Source organism: Dendropsophus ebraccatus, chromosome 5, assembly GCF_027789765.1.
Source record: "Dendropsophus ebraccatus isolate aDenEbr1 chromosome 5, aDenEbr1.pat, whole genome shotgun sequence".
Lineage (NCBI taxonomy): Eukaryota > Metazoa > Chordata > Amphibia > Anura > Hylidae > Dendropsophus > Dendropsophus ebraccatus.
Window position 1 is genome coordinate 152,354,292 of NC_091458.1, and position 21,686 is coordinate 152,375,977.

The 21,686-nt window shown below is 42.8% G+C and overlaps 1 protein-coding gene across 4 annotated transcripts in view; it reads left to right on the top strand.

Moving 5' to 3' along the window:
- The window catches only part of SH3D21 (SH3 domain containing 21), a 57,403-nt gene that overhangs the window by 24,531 nt on the left and 11,186 nt on the right, over positions 1-21,686 (top strand). For 3 of the 4 annotated variants that reach the window (XM_069971676.1, XM_069971674.1, XM_069971677.1), the window contains 9 exons: positions 3,935-4,053; positions 6,116-6,214; positions 8,511-8,556; positions 10,048-10,143; positions 12,335-12,433; positions 14,456-14,542; positions 17,563-17,680; positions 19,722-19,783; positions 20,965-21,080. In XM_069971676.1, the coding sequence (XP_069827777.1) occupies positions 3,935-4,053; positions 6,116-6,214; positions 8,511-8,556; positions 10,048-10,143; positions 12,335-12,433; positions 14,456-14,542; positions 17,563-17,680; positions 19,722-19,783; positions 20,965-21,080 (842 nt within the window). The remainder of the gene's footprint in view (positions 1-3,934; positions 4,054-6,115; positions 6,215-8,510; positions 8,557-10,047; positions 10,144-12,334; positions 12,434-14,455; positions 14,543-17,562; positions 17,681-19,721; positions 19,784-20,964; positions 21,081-21,686) is intronic. The other variant, XM_069971675.1, reaches the window with a different exon arrangement.

Sequence of the window (21,686 nt, forward strand, 5' to 3'; positions counted from 1 at the left end):
CTATATGGGGGCACAGAGGAGTGCCTGGCTACTATATAGGGGCACAGAGTGGTGCAGAGCTACTATATGGGGAACAGAGAAGTGCCTGGCTACTATATGGGGGCACAGAGGAGTGCCTGGCTACTATATGGGGGCACAGAGGAGTGCCTGGCTACTATATGGGGGCATAGAGAAGTGCCTGGCTACTATATGGGGGCACCGAGGAGTGCCTGGCTTCTATATGGGGGGCACAGAGGAGGGCTTGGCAACTGTATGGGGGGCACAGAGGAGGGCCTGACTACTTTATGGGGGCACAGAGAAGGGCCTGACTACTAAATGGGAGCACAAAGAAGTGCCTGCCTAATATATGAGGGTAGAGAGGAGGGCCTGACTACTTTATGGGGGCACAGAGGAGGGCCTGACTACTATATTGCGGCACAGAGGGGGCTCATCTATTATATTAAGGACACAGATGGGACCTAAATACTACATGGGAGCGCAACGTGGGAACTGTGGCTTCCAATCCATGGCTAATTAAGGACAAGTCAATGGAATTTTACACCAATATCTCAGTAAAATTATTAGTTTGTATAAAAGACATAGGCTGTGAGCCTTCTGTCGGCTACATACTGTGAGGCTGGTTTGCTAAGTATTTGTTTGCTCAGCACAACAACATGCAGGCCCTATTGAAGATGCTTCATATTCTATTTTTTAGTGTAGAAGTAAAGAGATGCAGCTGCACTGTACAAGCCGTCTGACGGATCTGTATAAAGGGTATACAGCTGCCGACAGCTGACATCTGTTTTCATTATTCATTTTTACCATTTATTTCTTCAGATCTTCAGAGACAAACACATACTGCGAAAACCAGTAGGAACATGTACCAATATATTTAGAGATTACTTTTATTAAAAAATAAAAAAAAAGAAGTTTGTGGTTTCCGGCTTCTTTGAAAAGCAGACTAGACTTTACAGTACAAATCTGCCAGCATGGCGTGGAAAAGCTGTCTTCTCGCTGTGGCACAGCAAAACCACAGATTTGAAAAAAAAAAGTTTTTTTATTTTTCACGGCCCAATATGAATATAGTCTATAAAACACCTGTTCGCTAAAACACCTTCATAAATTGCATGGGGGGGGGGGGTGTAGTTTCTAAAATGTGGTCTTTTGTTTGGTGGTGGTGGTGCTGCAGTCACTGACTGGCTGAGCGGGCTTTGTTCCACCCTTTCCCATTGGGTCCTGACGTACTAAGAAATGGAGAGAAGATGACATCCGGCAGGGTCTGGTAGCCCAGTCATACAGTGCTGTGAGGGCACGGGGAACAGTAAACATAGGTTCTTTATTATGTTTCCACCAACCCCTGCCTGCATTGTAATTATTATTTTTCCCGGACTTCTCCTTTAAGTGACCATTCTCTGTTTTACTAATTCTGTACTTTGTCCACCATTTACCTTGTGACCATCTCCGGCTTTTGTCCCCTGTTCGCTTGTTTCTGACCACTCGTTCTCTTTCTGACTTCCTTCTCCGTTCTGACCACTGCTGGTTTCTGTGACTTCGTCTGCTGTCATGGTATCTTGCTCGCCGTCTATGTTGCTGACCCGGCCTGTCTTACCATTCTATTCCGTGTCTGTTGCTTGTCATTTCGTCTGTCTGTGCTTTGTCCTGTTTTTTTGGCACTTATTTTAGAGGGTGGACTGTCGCCCAGTTGTGTACGGTTGCTTAGGACCTGCTCTGCAAGTAGGCGGAGACAGTGGGGGGGTACTAGCTTTAGGGCCCACTGGTCCCATCTCTGACGAAAAGAGTTAAAGGAGAAGTCCGGGGACTTATAAAATCCAGCAGCCAGCAGAGCAGAATTTTATAACTAATACTAACTTACTTCTCCCTGTGCCTGCTATGAGCTGCAGGACCGCTGCCGGAAGGCATTTTCTGACGAGGGGAAATGCCTGTCCTAGCTGATGGACCCACCGCTCAGCCAATCAGTGACTGGAGCAGCATCCTGCCCCAGTCACTGAGTGGCTGAGCAGCCAGTCCATCAACCGGGTTGTGGCGTGTCAGTGCCAGAGATTCCGGAGCCTGGCGGGGGTCCCGAGGCCGGTCCTGGGCACGGGGAGAGGTAAATTAGTCCTTGTTATCAAATTTCCTCCTTCTGGCTGCCGGATTTTATAAGTCGCCGGACTTCTCCTTTAAAGAACTTCCTTATTGTCATTTGGAATACTTTGTGGAGTGCAGTTTTTTTTTTAATTGGGATAATTCATGAAGGTTTCTAACATAAAGGCCCCTCAAATCCACTTAAAAACTCTCCCGATCCCTACAAAAATCTTACAATTTTAACGTTTTTTTGGGGAAAATTGCTGATAAACTATAACCTTCTAACGTCCTATAATTTACAATTAGTTTTGAGCAGACGTGCTCATTCGAGCTTGTTGCTTGATGCTCGGGTCAAAGTTCATCCTGCATAGACACAAATGTTGCCTATGCCGAGTTCTTCCTGCCCCGCCAGCTTCTTTTGTGTATATGTACTCACCACAGCATGTTTTTTTTCCAATGTTACTGTTGGAAACAAAAAACAGCTACACTGCAATGAAAACATGCTGTCATAAGTAAATATACACAAAATAAGCTGGTGGGGGAGAAAGCAATCGGCATACCCGGGGCATACTTACTTAATTGATGGTTTCGATTTGTTTTTTCATTCTGGTCATGTGGCCACACATCCAACAATAAACAAACCGCTCCTTTTATCGCCTGTGATTGGGCGGAAGGTGAGATAGAAGTATCAATTCTAATCTAAATTTAGTTCAGAAAAATTCTTGTAACCTGGGCGAAAAGTCCCAATTTTTTTTTTCTTTGTTTTGGTTTTGGTGTGAAAGATCATTCATGTCAATAATTCATGGCAGTATTTAGAATTAAATAGATGAACCTAACCTGCTGATATGTCCCTATTGCACAGGAGACATCAAGGAGGAAGGTATGTGTCTTGCCTTCCTCCTTGGGGTTTTTCCAGTGCAGTTAGTCTTTTGCTCCACGGTCCGGTGTGACCATTAGGGGAGCGGGGCACACGTTAGGAGCACTGCCCACCCCCATTGTAACCGCATGAGGGCCTGTTTTTTGCAGGACAAGTTGTATTTTAATGGCACTATTTTGGACTATACACATGTGGACAAAATAAAATAAAAACTCGGAAAAGTCACTGAAATAACTTGAAATTTACAAAATTAATAATACATTTTAATTAGAGATGAGCAAACTTTTAAAAAGTTTGGTTTGTAAAATTCAGGCTTGTCCGAACCAAACCTTAAACAAACCGCCTTAAAACAGCTAAACGATTGCAGGTGGGTCACAAAGTTCGCTCATCAATACTTACCTGTCCATGCTCCCCCAGTGTCACCCTTCTCTAGTGTCCCCCGCAGCCACAAAAAGCATTTCAGGCAATCACCACCCCGATGCTGCCACTGATTGTTGCCGCTTCCAGCCTGCTCAGCTAATCACTGACTGACTGAGACAGGACAGGTCTAAGGACAGTGATTGGCTGAGTGGGCTGTCACTCTTGTTTCTGCTCAGCCAATCACTGGACAGGGTGCTGCTGTCTCAGTCAGTCAGTGATTGGCTGAGCGGGCTGGAGGTAGCAACAATCAGCCTCTCCCCAGCTCCCCTGGTTCTTTTTAGTCTCTCCTTCTCCCTTCTTCTTTTACCTCTCTCTCTCCTTTGTCTCTCCTTCGCCCCTCTCCTGCCCCCACTAGGTGCTGTTTTTACCCCCTTTTGTTTGAATGTTTCCAATTCAGGCTTGACGCACCATGTTTTTGTTGGCGCTATATTGTGCGCCATGTTGTTATATTTCCATTTGAAAAAATTCATAAACTGAGAATTAAAAAAAAAAAAAATTATAATAATAATAATTTCCATTTCAGCATAATAACTTCTTTTACTTAGTCATGGCTGTGGTTTTCTCTCTCTACAGACTCGTCTTCCAAGCCAGTTCCTACCACTGAATTTGCCAGGGTGATGTTTGACTATGTTCCTGCTCTGCCTGATGAGCTAGCCCTGAAGAAGGGGGATGTTCTGGCAGTCATCAGTAAGGTGGGGGGATTTCTATATGGTTTCCAAATTAGAATCTTTTTTTATACCTAAAACTTTCTGGCACAACTGGTGTCAAAAAGTGGCAGAGATTTATAATTTACTTCTATTTAAAAAAATTCCAGTCTTCCAGTACTTATCAGCTGCTGTATGTCCTGCAGGAAGTGGTGTATTCTCTCCAGTCTGACACAGTGCTCACTGCAGCCACCTCAGTCCATGTCAGGAACTGTCCAGAGCAGCAGCAAATCCCCATAGAAAACCTTTCCTTCTCTCCAGACTGGAGAGAATACACCACCTCCTGTAGCACACACAGCAGCTGATAAGTATGCAGGTGGTGCACGAGGAAAGGAGCATAGTCCCAACACAGAAAATCAGATGAAAATCCCGGCACTCACCACTTTCATCATCATGTCATTTTATTCGGTTCCATAAACCATAATAGTGTGAACATCAGAACGCGTTTCGGCCATTTGCCAACTGAGGCAAACGCGTTCCGCTGTTCACACTATTATGGTTTATGGAACCGAATAAAATTACATGATGATGAAAGTGGTGAGTGCCGGGATTTTCATCTAATTCAACAAAAAAAAAATAACGTCCACTGTTTGCAAAAGACGTCCGCGAATAATTGTCATGATCACTATTGTGACGTCCGCGCAGATAACGTCTAATAATTTATACAACGTGTGCATTGGACGTCCGTCATTCCATTGACTTGAATGCATTCCATTAAGGTTAATAAAATTGCAGCAAAAATGGACGTCTTTTTAAAAAGTTAAGCGGATGCTTTTTTTTCTCTTTTTTTTCTTCTTAATGTGAACATAGCCAATGTGTCATTGAGACGACCTATTATTTAAATTGTACATAACATATTTTTAGGAATTTTTTATTTATTTATTTTTTTTACAATATCCCAGAAATATGTCAGTGCTGTATCCATGTATCCAGGCAGTCTTAGGGCTGCATCCGACTTCTTCGGTCGTCCTTCATGTTCTTTCATCTCTAATTTTGAGCAACAGGAACATGAAAAGAAATTTCCAGCTGACCTAACTTTTTTTTCTTACGGTGTCAGAAAAACAGAAACACTTCTTTATATCTAATACAGACCTTAAAGGGTTTGTCCAGCGAAAAACTTTTTTTTTAAATCAACTGGTATCAGAAAGTTATAGAGATGTGTAATTTACTTCTATAAAAAAAATCTCAATTCTTCCCATACTTATTAGCTGCTGTATGTCATGCAGAATACGTTGTTTTATTTACAGTCTGACGCAGTGCTCTCTGCTGACATCTCTGGCCGAGACAGGAACTGTTGTCTCGGTTTTCTATGAATCCCCATAGATAACCTCTCCTGCTCTGGACAGTTCCTGTCTCGGCCAGAGATGTCAGCAGAGAGCACTGTGTCAGACTGTAAATAAAACAACATTTTCTGCAGGATATACAGCAGCTAATAAGTATGGGAAGAATTGAGATTTTTTATTAGAAGTAATCAGCCACTGAGCCACAACTTTTGTTACCTGGTTACAACTTTTACAGCTCAAGAATCAGATTATAAGCAATACAAGTCTATGGATGAGGGAGGAGGGAGATGATAGGGGAAGAGCCTGGATAAATAAGGGCCAGATATCATATACACACACTCATCCTAAAAAGTCTCCTGAAAGGGCAGCTACACTTTTAGGCTATGCTCACTCTATGTAAAAACAACGGCCATATTTCATAACGGTCGTTGGTGGTCAGACCCCCAGTGGTTCTACATTCCTCACTTAGGCTGTGGATAGGTGATAAACGTTGCATGTGAGACCACCCTGTTAATATACAGTATACTGATATTCAAAGGGAACCAGTCAGGCGGGGGACCGGGGCAAACAGCTCCATACCCCATAATAAAGACTTTTATACTTACCCTCCTGGTCCCGGCTGATGTCCAGGAGAGAGGGTAAGTATAAGAATCTTCATCATAGGATATGGTGCTGTTTGCCCCGATCTCCATGTGAGGTTCCCTTTAAGAATGTGGTATTCCGGATCACAAATAAGTTTTATTTTATCGTTCTCCCCCTGTACACAGGAGTCAGAAGACGAGGGCTGGTGGCGAGGAGAACTTCATGGAAAGAGCGGTCTGTTTCCCGATAACTTTGTGATACTGATCCCTCCAAACTCACAAATTGTAAGTATGAGAACTTATGACCAACACGCCCTGTGTAATACTTTGGCTGAAAGTGACCACATATTGTCTGCTGCTGTTTTTTGTTTATCATGGACATATATATATATATATTTTTTTTTTATATGTTCGCACACTGCCTTTTTTTGGTCATTTGACGGCAGTCTTTTAGGACGGCCATCATTTCAAGTCCAAATAACGTCCGTTATTTAAAAATTTCAAACGATTGTACAAATAACGGTCATTATTTTGAAACAGCGGCCGTTATTTGGACTGTTGTAAAAGACTGCCGTCACACGACCCAAAAAAAGGCAGGGTGTGAACATAGCCTTAAAGGTGTTACCCAGCGAAAAATCTCTTTCTTTCAAATCAACTGGTTTTAGAAAGTTATACAGGTTTGTAATTTACTTAAAAATGTCAAGTCTTCTAGTACTTATCAGCTGCTGTATGTGCTGCAAGTAGAGTTGTATTCTTTCCAGTCTGACACAGTGCTCTCTGCTGCCACCTCTGTCCATGTCAGGAACTGTCCAGAGCAGGAGATGTTTTCTATGGAGATTTGCTACTGCTATGGACAGTTCCTGACATGGACAGAGGTGGCAGCAGAGAGCACTGTGTCAGACTGGAAATAATACACTGCTTCCTGCAGGACATACAGCAGCTGATAAGTATGGAAAGACTTGAGATTTTTAAAAAGTTAATTACAAATCTGCATAACTTTCTAATCCAGTTGATAAAATCCAGTTAGATAAATAAAAATGTGTGCTGGATAACCCCTTTAAGCTGCTCTACATATGGCATTCCTAAAAATCTCCACAATAAGGTCAAGTGCTCAAGCCCATAAGAACTGGGAGACGTTTCCCAGGACTGGATCCAGCTTTTCCCAGCACCTGGGGAGGAGCGGCAGTGAATTATAAGGCAGCGGCTGATGAGTGGATTGCAGATAACAAAGAGCTTTGCTTCATTGCTGTAAATGTGCTCCTCTCTAGTTGTGGCATGAGACGGGAAAGCGGTACACATCCTATAACCGTACACAGTGATGCACAACTACAGAGTCCCAACCACTTCCTGTTATTACACGGCACAGTAATAATCTATTGCAACACAAGAAGCCTGCTTACAGAGATACCGCAGCACCGAGTCCGAGTTAGCATGTAGAAGCCTCCTGATATCACCACTTCTCTCGCTTTGTACTCATATCAGTTTGTACAGGTTAGGGCTATGTTCACACAACGTATATTTTCACCAAACCACGGCCGTTGTATAATCATTACAAAAATATATGTGCCTTTGTTGCCTATGGGATCCCGGCCGGAGCGTATACACATAGTATAGGGATGATCTTTTCAGACAGGAAGGAATGGCCGGTCTGATACGCAATGTGAACATAGCCTTATAGTGATACAGCTGTGCACTGCTCCACCACCCCACGTGCAGCAAAAGCGAATAATCACATGAACATTGTGTACAATGGAAATCCAGCTGGTAGGTCACTAGGGGAATGCCCTCCTGGGAAACGACATGCGAGAAGGAAGAAAGCTGTAATGCTGACTAAAGGTGACTACCCTCTAAGTCAATGACATAAGACATAGTTCCTGGCAATGTACCCGGAACTATTTTCTGCTGCAGTCAAATACATAAATAAGTTATGAGTATTATAGGCATAAAGAGTTAAAAATGCTCAAACTTATGAGGTTGTAAAATACAGTAGTTTATTAAAGGGGTTTTCCTAGGAGGGAAAACATTTTTCAGAGGTGCTTTTAGAAAAAGTGAAAAAATGAAGGATACTCACCCACCCAATCCGTCACCGCTGCTGTCCTGATGGTGTCTGCTGCTCACCACTAATTGTGACATCCAGACACGATCAAGCAATTCACAGAAAACGGTGATCAGTGGGGACCAGGGCATAGCTGGATTAGCAGAGGCGGGGCATTGGTGGGTGAGTGTCCTTTTTTTTTAATTTGATTTCTAAGGCACCCTAAACTTTTTAAAACATGTTTGCCCTCACAGAAAAACTAGGAAACTAAAAACATGTATAGGTAATGAGTCTAATGTGGGGTCTGTGGGGGTCTTCAGGTTGGGCTTGGCCTTAGCAGGGTGAGTGCTCCAATAAGGCAGCAATAGGGGGATGGTCCCTAGTTCTTAGAGAGAGACCCAGTTTTTCATTCTTTTTCCAACTAGGCTCTCCCATCATATGCTGCCATCTTTATCCCCATTGTACATGATTTTTTTTCGGTGATGCCACCAACCAGCAACAGCAATGCTATTTACCTATGCCGTTTTGTACTGTTTCCATCTGTAGAAAGCCAGCAAGCCTCCAACACGAACTGCCACAGTAAGAGAGCCAGGTAAGCTACGGACTATACTAGAAATACATCTCAAATTAAATATCAATACTTGCATTAATCGGTAGATAAATGTTGGTCAAACCTGCTGATTTCTGCTTAAAGGGGTTATCCATGGAATTTTTTTTTTCTTTCAAATCAACTAGTGTCAGAAAGTTATAGAGATTTGTAATTGACTTCCATTTAAAAATCTCCAGTCTTCCAGTACTTATAAGCTGCTGTATGTGTGGTACTCGGCCAGTAAATGAGTTAACTATGACGCCAATTCTGTGGTGTACGGCTAAGCATGTTAGTTGTCATGACCCCAGTGCTAGTCCAGCACACAGGTGTGATGGTGGTACCTGTTTTGTAGATGGCCAGTTTGTGTCCCCAAGATGGTCGGTAACCTGCCAGGTTGTTGCGGGTCCCCTGGGCTCTTAGTAGTCCTGAGTGGCAACTGACCCACCTGGACTCTCGGTACCACCACCCACAGAAGGGGGAAAAATGACCCAAGGTGTGCGGTGCTCTGTGTATAGGTGCTGGTGTGGACAGAAGATAACCGAATCCGTACGTAGGCCTTCAGTACTGGCTTCTTTGTCCTAACGAGGCTAGTTCCTCTTGTGCTCAGGATATTGCCCTGCTCCTTTTAAATGTGTTCTCGGTGTGGGTTAGGGCGTTCCTTGATGACCTCTCCCTTTAAAGTGCTTAGCTGGTTGTCTTTTGCTGCATCTATGCACTACTATGTCTAGACTACACTACACTGAACTGAACTCATTGTTCCTGTCAGGGGTCCTGGCATCAGCCAGGCCCTGGCTTAACTACAGCAGTAACAGTAAGTTTTGCATCTTTCCTCTCTGAGAATCTGGAAAGAACTGAACTTCACCATTTAACTCCTCCTACAGGGGCCTACAGTGTGCCTCTATGTGAGTGATGGAGATGAATGTGTGCAGGAGAAAGAGAGGTTAAAAGTAAAGAGCATCTCCTATTGGTCAGCATAAAACACATGGTATAAAATAATATTAACCCATAATTCCCTTTAGCTGTGCATATAAGAACATATAAATATAAGAAAACTGACACCTTAATATCCTCTGTCCACCACTTTAACCTGAGAGAGAAGCTTTTTTACAGGTGCACAGGAGAGAGAGAAACACCAGTGGTGGGACACCACGTACATCCTGCAGGAAGTGGTGTATTCTTCCCAGTCTGACTCCTTTGTCCAAGAGGTTTTCTATGGGGATTTGCTGCTGCTCTGGACAGTTCCTGACATGGACAGAGGTGGCAGCAGAGAGCACTGTGTCAGACTGAAAAGGATACACCACTGCCTGCAGGACAGGCAGGTGCTGATAAGTACTGGAAGACATAAAATTTAATCTAATTGGCTGCTCTTACATAAAGAATGCATTTTATCTTTACTACTCTACCCAGCCTTTATAGATTATGGGGGGGGGGGGGGGTGTTCTTCAGGATATGTGGTTTTATACTCATTTACATTTGTATTCATAATTTTTGTAGCAAAGAAGGACACAACTGTGGTTGACCTCAAACCACCTGTGAACAGACCACAGTCACCCAGTGCCAATTCCAATGCCAGTTCTACAGGGCAGAAAGGTAATGTTTTCTTCTCTGTTAGTGTATTCTTACTGCATATCCCTAATGTCCATAGTTACCAGTGTAAGTATTCCTGTACATGTTCTGATCATAGAGAAATAGCTGCACCATTTACTGGACAGTTAAGGCTACAAAGTATGTGACTCCATGTCTACGCCCAGTGACCACAAACACATCTACTTTCTACATGTTAACTTGAAGTGTTACTGTCATTATAACTTTCAAAATCCATATCAGCAGTGATATAAAGAATGTTTGCAATTTATATTCATTATTTATTTCGAGTTTTATTTATTTCTATTTTTATTTCTCATGCTTTATAACACAGCTATACTTACCAGTATCCAGGTCCAGCCTCCTGAAGGCTGTTATGTAGCAGCTATACATACTGTATCCAGGCCCAGTCTCCTGAAGGCTGCTATATAACAGCTATACTTACTTTATCCAGGTCCAGTCTCCTGAAGGCTGCTATATAACGGCTATACTTACTGTATCCAAGTCCAGTCTCCTGAAGCTTTTTGTTCTTGTGCTTTAAAAATAGACTAAACACATGAACTCCCGGCCAGTACAAAGTGTCACGATTCAATGCATCCATCAATCATATGGCTGCCTTCTCTGTGAGCACACTTCGAGTCTTTAGTCTTTTTTAACCAGCACAAGATTAAAATGTTTCAGAAGACTGGACCTGGATACAGTAAGTATAGCTGTTATATAGCTGCCTTCAGAAGACTGGACCTGGATACAGGTAAGTATAGCTGTTATATAGCTGCCTTTAGGAGACTGGACCTGGATACATTAAGTATAGCTGTTATATAGCAGACTTCAGAATACTAGACCTGGATATAGTAAGTATAGCTGTTATATAGCTGCCTTCAGGACACTGGACCTGGATACAGGTAAGTATAGCTGTTATATAGCTGCCTTCAGGAGACTGGGCCTGGATACAGGTAAGTATAGCTTTCTTATGAAGCATGATAACAAAAATAAATTGTATGTTGCAAATGTAAATTGCAAACCTGCTGTATATCACATCTCCTGCTGATTTAGATTTTGAAAGTTATAATAACAGGGTTACTTTAGGTACCAGGACTCCACAACCCACACAGGAATAGACCTGGTCCTGCATGTTAAAATTAAAGTAGTTCCCCGGTCTTACATTAATCTACTTCAATTGCTGTACATTGAAAAGCTATGACTCAACCGGCCCCGCTCACACAGATGACATATTTCTGGCTAGACAGATATTTCAAACAAATATATAGACAAAAGGAATGGACGTGTGGACCACACTTGGGGCGCAGCGTAGTGGGATGTAGAGGGGGATTCGCATATTTTTGGCTTAGTGAAAGGAACTTTCTTACCTCTAGTAAAATTACGTCTGCATTAATAGTGTAGTGTAATAGAAAGTTGAACATCTTTAATTTATAGTACGATTAAAGGAGAAGTTCCTTTGAAATTGGAAAATGGGAGTAAAGCGGGGGGGGGGGGGGGGGGCAGGAAAATAATAATCAAAGTATTCTTACCCGTCCCCCTGTCCCATAGCAGCACTCCTGGGTCCCGTTGGCAGCTGCTGGCCACCTGCAGCTCTTCCAGTGGCAACATCACATACCCGGGTGATTGATTGATTGATTGCCTGCTCAGCCAATCGGTGACTGCAGCAGGACACCAGTCACTGACTGGCTCGCAGGCAATCGCTCATATCGTTGCCGCTGGAGGAGGCAGGTATTCTAGCTGAAAATGACATTCGGCAGCCAGCAGTGGGACCGGGAGCGGCTTGTTTACAATATTGATCAGGCCTTCATCCGCCCGTGTAGTAGTACCCATAGGGTTTGCTGAACTTTTAAGACAAATACCCCCGGTTTATTTTGGTATTGGGTTGCTCCACTGCATGTCATCCTGCCCCTCCGGACATTCACCTCTAACATCAGTGGTACGTGGTGCTCCATGGTTTCCATCTCACTGCCATTTGTCCTCTCACAATACCATTTCACCATGGCAGCACCTGGACATATCATAAACTTTCGGTATCACATATATTGCCACTTTTGGCCCGGGAACCAATAAGTATTTTGCCCCTGGTATTGTGATACTCTGTTCGGTTTGGTATTTTTATTAGAAGAAGATTATGCTGTTTTTTGCCTGTTTTCTCATAAAGTCTTTACCCCTTAGCATTTTTTACTATTTATTTTAGTAGCAAAAATCAACAATACTGCCATAGACGCCAAACCTCCCGCGAACGGGTCTGAGTCACCCAGTGCCAATGCCAGTACCAGCTCCACAGGACAAAAAGGTAGAACTCCAGAACTTTGACCACTGTTTTTTTTGTATTTTAAAAATAAACATTTACAAACTGATCCGATAAACCGACAGCACAAACGCATCGTAAATCTAGCTTCATTACAGATGGTATTGTCACAGCCGTGAAAGGCTTCGGAGCTGTCAGTCGCACTCCAAGCTGCTGACGATGTTAGATAGCTGTTAGGCCCAATAAACACATGGTACCATTCATATATCCAGCTGTGTTTCCAGAACATAGAACTAGAGAGGAGCGAATCGCTCATCTAAACGAAACGCTTTGTTTGATCAGCCCGTCGGCTTTCAGCGCCGCTCCACTCCCTGCCACTTGTCCAAGCATGCCGGGAAAAGCTGGATCCAATCCTGGGAAACTTCTCCCAGTTTTCCAGGATTGGATTAATCTTTTTCCTGGCTGCCGGGGTGGAGTGGCAGAGAGCTGAGCAACAATGAAAGTGCTTCCCTTCTTTTAGATGAGCAATTTGCTCATCTCTACATGACCATAGAAATTGTGGGCACATAGTCTATGTTTAATATGCAAAAGAACACTGCAGAGACACCATCACATGTCTCAACATCAGTGAACAACCAAGCCAAGGAATGTCTCCAATCAAGGAAACCACCTAAGCAAGGTATCCATCCACAGACAGCTGTTTTGGATATTTGCCCCTCATCAGTGTGGAGTAGGTTTCTGGCTAGTGGGAGCACTGACTAGTAAGTGCATGCAAAAGGACGCTGGTTGACCTCAGGGAGATCAACCAAAACACCGCAGAGACACCATCACGTGTCTCGATGTCAGTGTATTCTAGAACATTGCCCCCTGGGAAATCAAATATGCAAAAAAACACTGCAGAGACACCATCACGTGTCTCTGCTGTGTTTTGGTTGATGTCCCTAAGGTCAACAAGCGTCCTTTTGTATGGCTATGTGTAAACACTGTCAAAAAGACGTGCTCTTCTTATTGGCCGTTTTAAAAATGGACAGTTATTTGCTGTTAAAAACAGCTGTCATTTTGACGGTGTGTGAACCTAGCCTAAACGTAATAGGGCCCTTAGCTGGGCAGTCTTTATATGGGTCAAATTTGTCACAGTGGATCAGGATGATTGATCAGTCTGACATATCTAAAGTCTATGCTATTTAGGTATAAAGCAAAAGCTACCATAGGTAAAATCAATAGTAAGTAACAGTATCGGCAGTCTTTTTGCCAAACAAACCATAAAATACCACAATCTATAATGAATCAATAAAAAAAACAAACACCTTTTTTATTAGGATTTAAATGAGAATCCAGAGGATTATAAAATCTGGCAGGCGGCAGGGGAGGGGGGAATTGAGTATAAATACTAACTTACCTCTCCCCGTGCCCGCGGTGAGTGGCGGGAACGGCCTCGGGACCCTGCCGGAATGCATTTCCCCCCGAGTTTTGATTACAAGGTAAAAGGCCTATGTCGGCTGATGGACTGGCAGTGATTGCGTACCACCCTATATACTGGCGGAGCGGCCAGTCCATCACTTGGGTCATGACATGTTAGCTCCGGATATCCTGGAGCCTGGCGAGGGTCCGGTGGCCAGCCCTGCCACTTACCGCGGGCACGAGGAAAGTTGTTAGTACTTGTAATCAATTTCCCCTCTGCCCCTGCTGTTGGACTTCCCCTTTATTGCTCTTTATGTTGTGTAATACATAATACACGAAAAATGTTTAATTCCATAAAACCAAGGTTGCTGAGTGCTAAACTCTGTCATAATTGTGAGAAACCTACATGGCAAGTGCAGTGATCATGACCACAGACCTGACTCTTGTTTCAGCACAACCCACACAGGAAAACATGACTGAGTAGGTTATACAGCAGGTCGGAGCTCCTCCAGGTACCTGCAGCAAGCAGAGCTCTTTCCGCTCATATGTCTATGTTTAGGGCCATTAGTTATTTCATATGATCTGAGTGCCGGATGCTTCTATACGTCATCTAAAGGGCCAGTCTTCTCTCTACACTCCGCCATACACCTTTGCTCTTCCTTTTAGCTACTAAAATGGAGACATCTACCGTGGACCTCAAGACACCTGCAAACAGGTCGCAGTCGCCAGGTTCCAGCTCTTTGGGTCAAAAAGGTAGGACAAAATCTGGTGGGTGTATATGTAATATCCTTATGTATGATGCCACAGAGCTGAGATTCCAGCGGTAGCCGGGCCAGTAGAGATGGGAGGAGGATCGGTATGAATCATTCTAATTTGGACGTCTTACCGTATGATGCACATAGATTTTATTCACGCCCCCATTTGCCTCTGGGCATACCCTTACATTCATACATCTTCGAGCGAAGAGACTGAACCTTTCGGATTCAGCAACATTATCCAAACCCGAAGCCTCAACATTTGACTCCTGGTGGCTGGAGAAGTTGGCTGCAGCCCAAGGGAGTCCTGGAAAACATGGATATTGGCATCCAACTTCTCCAGCCGCCAGGAGTCAAATGCCGAAGGTTTGGGTTCAGAGGACGTTGCTAAACCTGAATAGTTTGGAAAGTCCACTCAACATTAGTCTTGGTTTATATATATGATAAGGCTGGGTTCACACTATGTTTTTGCAATCCGTTTTTTTTTCATCCTTTTTTGGAAAAAAAACGGATCCATGTATGCGCATTCATTTTGATCAGTTTTTCAATTGAATTCCATTATAAAAAAAAAGAGACGGATCAAAACGGATCCGTTTTTCTTAAACGTACACAAAAACGTAGTCGACCTCATTTTTGTGTCAGTTAAAAAAAAAGGATCCTTTTTTTATAGTGAAATTCAATGGAAAAACGTATCAAAAATGATGCATACACATGCATCCATTTTTATCAGTTTTTTTGCAAAAAAAAACGGATTGCAAAAATGTAGTGTGAACCCAGACTTACTGGGGGGGGGGGGGGGGGGGGGGGAGAAAGTTAAAAAAATATTAAAAAAAAAACAAAACGCTACAAAAAAAATTAAACCCAGTTGTTGCTGCACGTGGAAATGTTGTAACGTGTCGGCGTTCAACCCCACGAAGCGTGTCGTTTTTTATTGAATAAATTCCTCCTTATACCACGGCCTGACTGTTGGATGCATCACATATCCCGAATAAATATCAGAATGTACGTCTGTCTATATTATCATGATTGCGGGCGATATGCACTATGCATGGGTCTTTTCATGTGTACTAATATAAATCATATGGCTTAGGCTAGGTTCACACTGCGTTATTGCAATCCGTTTTTTTGCAAAAAAACGGATGAAAATGGATGAAAAAAAACGGATGCTTTTGTGTGCCTCCGTTTTGATCCGTTTTTCTATTGACTTCCAGTGTAAAAAAAAAAACGGATCAAAATCGATCTGTTTTTTTTTAATGGACACAAAAGTAGTGTCAGCTACGTTTTTGTGTCTGTCAAAAAAAAACGGATGTTTTGATCTGTTTTTTTTTTTACAATGGAAGTCAATGGAAAAACAGATCAAAATGCAGGCACACAAATGCATCCGTTTTTTTCATCTGTTTTTTGCAAAAGACGGATGAAAAAAAAAACGGTTGTTTACGGTGGAGTAAAACTGACATGTTATCTATATTCTTCAAGTCAGTACAATGACAGCGATACCTGATTTATATAACTTTTATTTTATGTTATTATTTAAAAAAGTCAATAAATAAATAATAGGGGAAATTTATCAAACATGGTGTAAAGTGAAACTGTCTCAGTTGCCCCTAACAACCAATCAGATTCCACCTTTCATTTTCCAAAGAGTCTGTGAGGAGTGAAAGGTGGAATCTGATTGGTTGCTAGGGGCAACTGAGCCAGTTTCACTTTACACCATGTTGGATAAATCTCCCCCTATGTGCTTAAAATTGCTCTAAGCTAAATCTGAGTTTGACTACTCAAAAGTATTAGATCTCTATAGTTCTATTATATCTGCTGTATGGAAATGATAAGTAATACATACTAGGAAGTTGCATCTCTGCCACTAGTTTATACTGCCTTTAGCAAGGGGACCAGAAAACTGGGGAAAGGTGCTATTTAAAGGGGTACTCCAGTTATTTTTTTTTTAATTTCAAATCAACAGGTGTCAGAAAGTTATATAGATTTGTAATTTACTTCTATTTAAAAATCTCCTGTCTTCCAGTACTTAGCAGCTGCGGTACGTCCTGCAGGAAGTGGTGTATTCTTTCCAGTCTGACACAGTGCTCTCTGCTGCCACCTCTATCCATGTCAGGAACTGTCCAGAGCAGCAGCAAATCCCCATAGAAAACCTCTCCTGCTCTGGACAGTTCCTGACATGGGCAGAGGTGGCAGCAGAGAGCACTGTGTCAGGCTGGAAAGAGTATACCACTTCCTGCAGGACGTACAGCAGATGATAAGTATGGGAAGACTGGAGATTTTTTAAATAGAAGTAAATAAAAAATTGAGGCAGGTGATGCAAGCCCCATCTCTGGTTGTGGTGTATAACCACATATTGGTGCAAAACTCATTGCTCCATCTAGCACAGAGAGACAGGAAATAAGTTTAGTAGAGGGTGGAGGTCATGTATATAGGCAACGTGACATTACACACAGGGTGCGGAAAGACTTTCTACCACAGATAAGTCATAAGATGGTGCATTCATGATAAATACAGAAACTACTTACAGAAATCAAAAAGATATAAACCCTAAGCCTGTAAGATGGTGACTAATGATTACAATAATATCCAGATGTGCAAGCCAAGCCGCGTGTATGAGGAAACCCCAAACGTGAATTATCATCAATATGATAGCAGTCACATGGCAGTAATTTCCACCAGTATTTGTAAGCCAAAACTAAGACCTCATTCACACCTCCGCAAAGTTTGTCTGAAATTTTTAACTAGTTCAACTTTATTAACAAGCACGTTACAAATTTTGCAGACCAGCAAAAAACGGACAATACGGATGTGCACTATGGATGTTTTTTGCGGAGGCAAAAAAAATCCGGACTCAAAATATAGTCCACAAAAACATACGGGTGTGAGAACGAGGCCTTAGAGTGGAAGCACCTCTTACAAATACTGATGCACAATATGATATAGATTGTAAGGGTTTGTTTGGTGGCCATAGAGGACATTGATGTTTTTCGACTATAAATAATAGGACACTATTTGTTTCAGAGCCAAAAGAAAACAAAGTAGACTCTGCTCCCAAGGTGGTCCATCAACCAGGGAAGAAAGCAGCCCCACCTCCACCGATACCAGTCAAGACCAAACCCAGCACCGGCCAAGCCAACAAGTGAGAGTTATAAGTCATTAAACACTTGGGTAATTGATGGGTAATTGATCGGTAATTACCGGCACACATGGAGATGGCTGATTGTTGATTTGGTAGACAAGCGTGTTATTACTTATTATCATTCACAGTTTTTTTCTGTGCTACAATAACATGCTATAGGTGCCTGCACATTTCTGAGGGCCCCCAGTCCTCCTCCAATAACGAACGATTGTCCAACCGTCAGTTATATCTCCCGCCCACCACCCATCCTCCCCATACACGCGAATATTCAACACGTCCCAACGTTCATGTGTTCTCTATCTGGAGGGAGGGGTAAGATGCAGCCAGAGGACACCCACTGCAGCTTCTCTCTCTCTGAATAAAGGGGTCAGCTGTGATTTTCCATCATGGCTGACCCCAATTACCACCGATATCATCTGTCAGCAGTTGTTCAAGGTGACCCAATACACCTTATACCGAGCTCGGCCAACATAAGTTTAAGATGTATGGGGACCTAAGCCTCACCACGCAGATGGGCGTACCAGCACGGTAATTTCAACCCCCCCATTCCCGGATGTGGACCGGTTTGTCCTCAGATAACCAGTATGGATGACTGGCACGGTCCGGTACGTCCTCAGATGACCAATATGGGTGACTGGTATGGTCCGGTACGTCCTCAGATGACCAATATGGGTGACTGGTATGGTCCGGTACGTCCTCAGATGACCAGTATGGATGACTGGTATGGTCCGGTACGTCCTCAGATGAAACAGGCACAGAAGCTACACTCAGATTCCGATAGATAACCCAATAGATGCTGCGGTCAGCATGAGCACAACATCTATAGGAAGAGCAGAGGGAGAATTCTCTCTCTGTTCACTATCGGGGCTCTGTGAAGCGTTTGCAGAGTCACAATGGTAGCTCTTAGCTCCTGAAAAACAAAAGGATTGGGCACTTTAAATCCAGCATGCCTCATTCTCCTCTTCCCTATCATTACCTGTTGAAGGAAAGTTGGGTTTAAATTAATATACAACCTATACTTGCCTCTCCCGATTCCTCACAGCTGCAGTGTTGACAATCTCAGTCCTCAGCTGGACTTTCTTCTGGATGACATGTTGTTGTGTTCCACAAGTGATTGGTGATCAGGAAGATGGAAGCAGCAATGAGGACCTACAGCCTTGGTGCAGCACCCAACCACCAGCCATATATACTTTTTTTTTTTTTTACCTTCCAGACAACCCCTTCAACTTAACCCCCTGTGGGCCAGACTGTTGTCCAGGGGGTGACAGTCTGGTCCCCAGGGGGTTAGATTGTGCTCCATTATGGGGTTGGTGAACTTACCCTCTGGTCTTCTCCCCATCTTCTTGCAATCAGTGGCTGAGCAGGGACAGTGCTTCAGCCACTGATTGGCTGAAATTACACTTGGGGGTTCTCATCTCAGCCAATCAGCGACTGTAGCCGCTAGTTCGCTGTCTTCAGATTTGAAGAGTCAGAGCCTGGCACACGTGTAGCTTCATTTAACGCCCTGGGGACCAGACTGCAGTGTTTTGCCCCTTCCCCCTCCAGCAAAATGGCAGACACGGATGCCATGCCTGCCATCTTCCCTCAGCAAGATAGGGGTTAAGTAACCCCTTCCTTTCTGGAGCGGGTGCATTCGGGTTACAATTTTGACCCAAACACAAACTTCAGCAGTGAAGTCCACGTTCGGGTAAAAACGCTGCCCCAAAAAACACCCAAACTACCAAAAAGACATATAAAAAAAAGTCAAAAACGCCAGAAAAAAAAAAACAGCATGGAAAAAAAATGCCATGCGCCACATTGTTGTTTTTGTAGCATTGTTTGGGCTTATAAAAAATCTCTGTGTAAGGACACCCTAATGGGGTGTACCATTTGACCAAAGACCTTTAATTCCATCATTTTCGAAATCATGGCAGTCAGTATGTACAGTCCTATTGTAAGACCCCATTCAGATATGACGCCATTCAGATTGTATAGTACAAAATATATCATGGACATAGACACCAATGGCAGCTGCTAACAGGACTTCTGTTCTTCTTCTTAGACCCACAACTGAGTCCCAGACAAAACCGGCAGAAGAGAAGAAGGAGAAGAATAAAGAGACAAGTAAGTACGGCCTGTGGGATCCAAATATGAACAAATATGAAATTATTTTACTGATCCAGGAAATGAAAGAACGATGTAGAATTACACTGAACGATTAACTATGATTTTGATGTCAGCACCAAAGGAACGATGAACGATTTTTCGTTGTCCGTCTGATCGTTGCCTGCATTTACACGTTTAAATCGTTTAAATCTAAATGATATAACGATAATTTGCACGATTGATTTCAATGGAGCCGCGTCACAGAGGGGAGGGCAAAACGTCACACTGGGGGCGGGTTCAGCCCCCCCTCCAGTGCCTTATACCGGGCCGGTGACCGTTCATAGATGTGGGAACGAGGCCATGGTTCACAAAAAGAACCGCACCACCGTCATCCCTGTGCTGGAGCCAGTATAGTCATGTAAAAAACTTAAAGCAATGTACCTGCTGGTAGACATTTACTTTAAATATTCATGCTACTGTATGGACCCAGTGTGTCAAAATATTTAAACAGTTTCAGAGCTCCCAGCATCATCGTTCATGATGATGCCGGGAGCTCTGAATCTGTTTAAATACTCATTTTTGTATATTTCGTTTACACATCCTAAAATATACCAAATAAATGCAAAATGCTATAAATTACTGCAAGACACATTAGAGCTCTGGCGGTATGCAGTCAATGCCGCCATACTGCTGGACATCTAATGTATCTTGCAGTAACGTATTGCATTTTTATTTTTTTATTTTTTTTTGTACATTTCATTCTCTTAATAGATGTGGAAGCGAAATATGCAAAAATTAGAATGAAAAAATGCATTAGGTTTTTGCAAGACATATTAGAACTCTGGTGGTATGCTGTCAATTGCCACCATGCTGCTAGACTTCAAATGTATTTGAAATGTATTGCATTTTTTCATTTTTTATTTTTGTACATGTTCAAGCAAAATATACAAAAATTAGAACGAAAAGATGCAATAGGTTGCTAGCATTGAGAAAAGCTCGACCCGAGTAATGAGCTCTCGAGCATTTTAGTGCTTGCTCAACACTAGAGATAAATTTTATTCATTGGAAGATTTTTTTTCTACTAACCATTTTTATGCACTGAAAACGGCTCTATGGTACACATCCACATGATTCCTTATATATAGCAATCTGTCTGAAGATTAGTTTCAGGCGACATTTTGTTTTCTTATATACTGCAGATACTTCAACTCTCGATGGACTCAAAGTTTCATCAGTAAAGTTGGCGCATCCTACAGCAGACAGACCGAAGATGCAAGGGAAACGTCTACCAAAGAATAAGGCTGCCTCCTCGGGGGTGAGCATTAGATCATCTGCAGAGGAAAATGCTGACTACTGTTTTTTTTATCTGTTAGTGAAGCTCAGTATCAGCCTCAGGAGCTGCATTCACAATTCTGTCAGGTGCTATTTAACAATGAACAAATGTGAGAGTGCTAGGTATATTAGGGTGCCCTCACACATCCTTTTTTGTGGCCATGTGTGTAAGGCGGATCATATACCTCCATTCACTTCCAGCTGACAACTGCCCACTGGCGTTTTTTTAGGCGTTTTTCCAAGATTTTAAGGCAGCTTGAAGCCAGACTAAGGGCCCTATTCCACGGGACGATTATCGTTCAGATTATCGTTAAATCGTTCGGTTGAAATGCAGTTAACGATTAACGACCGAACGAGAAATCGTTGATCGTTTAATAAGACCTGGACCTATTTTTATCGTTGCTCGTTCGCAAATCGTTCGCATTGAATAAGACATCGTTCGGTCGTTCTCAATAGATACGAACGCAATAGCGAATAAATAGCGAAGAGAAACGCAATTACGATCATAAGTAACGATTATCGTTCCATGGAAATGAGTGAACGTTTTCAGGTCTTTCGCAATAGCGGTCGTTTGAGATCGTTAATCGTT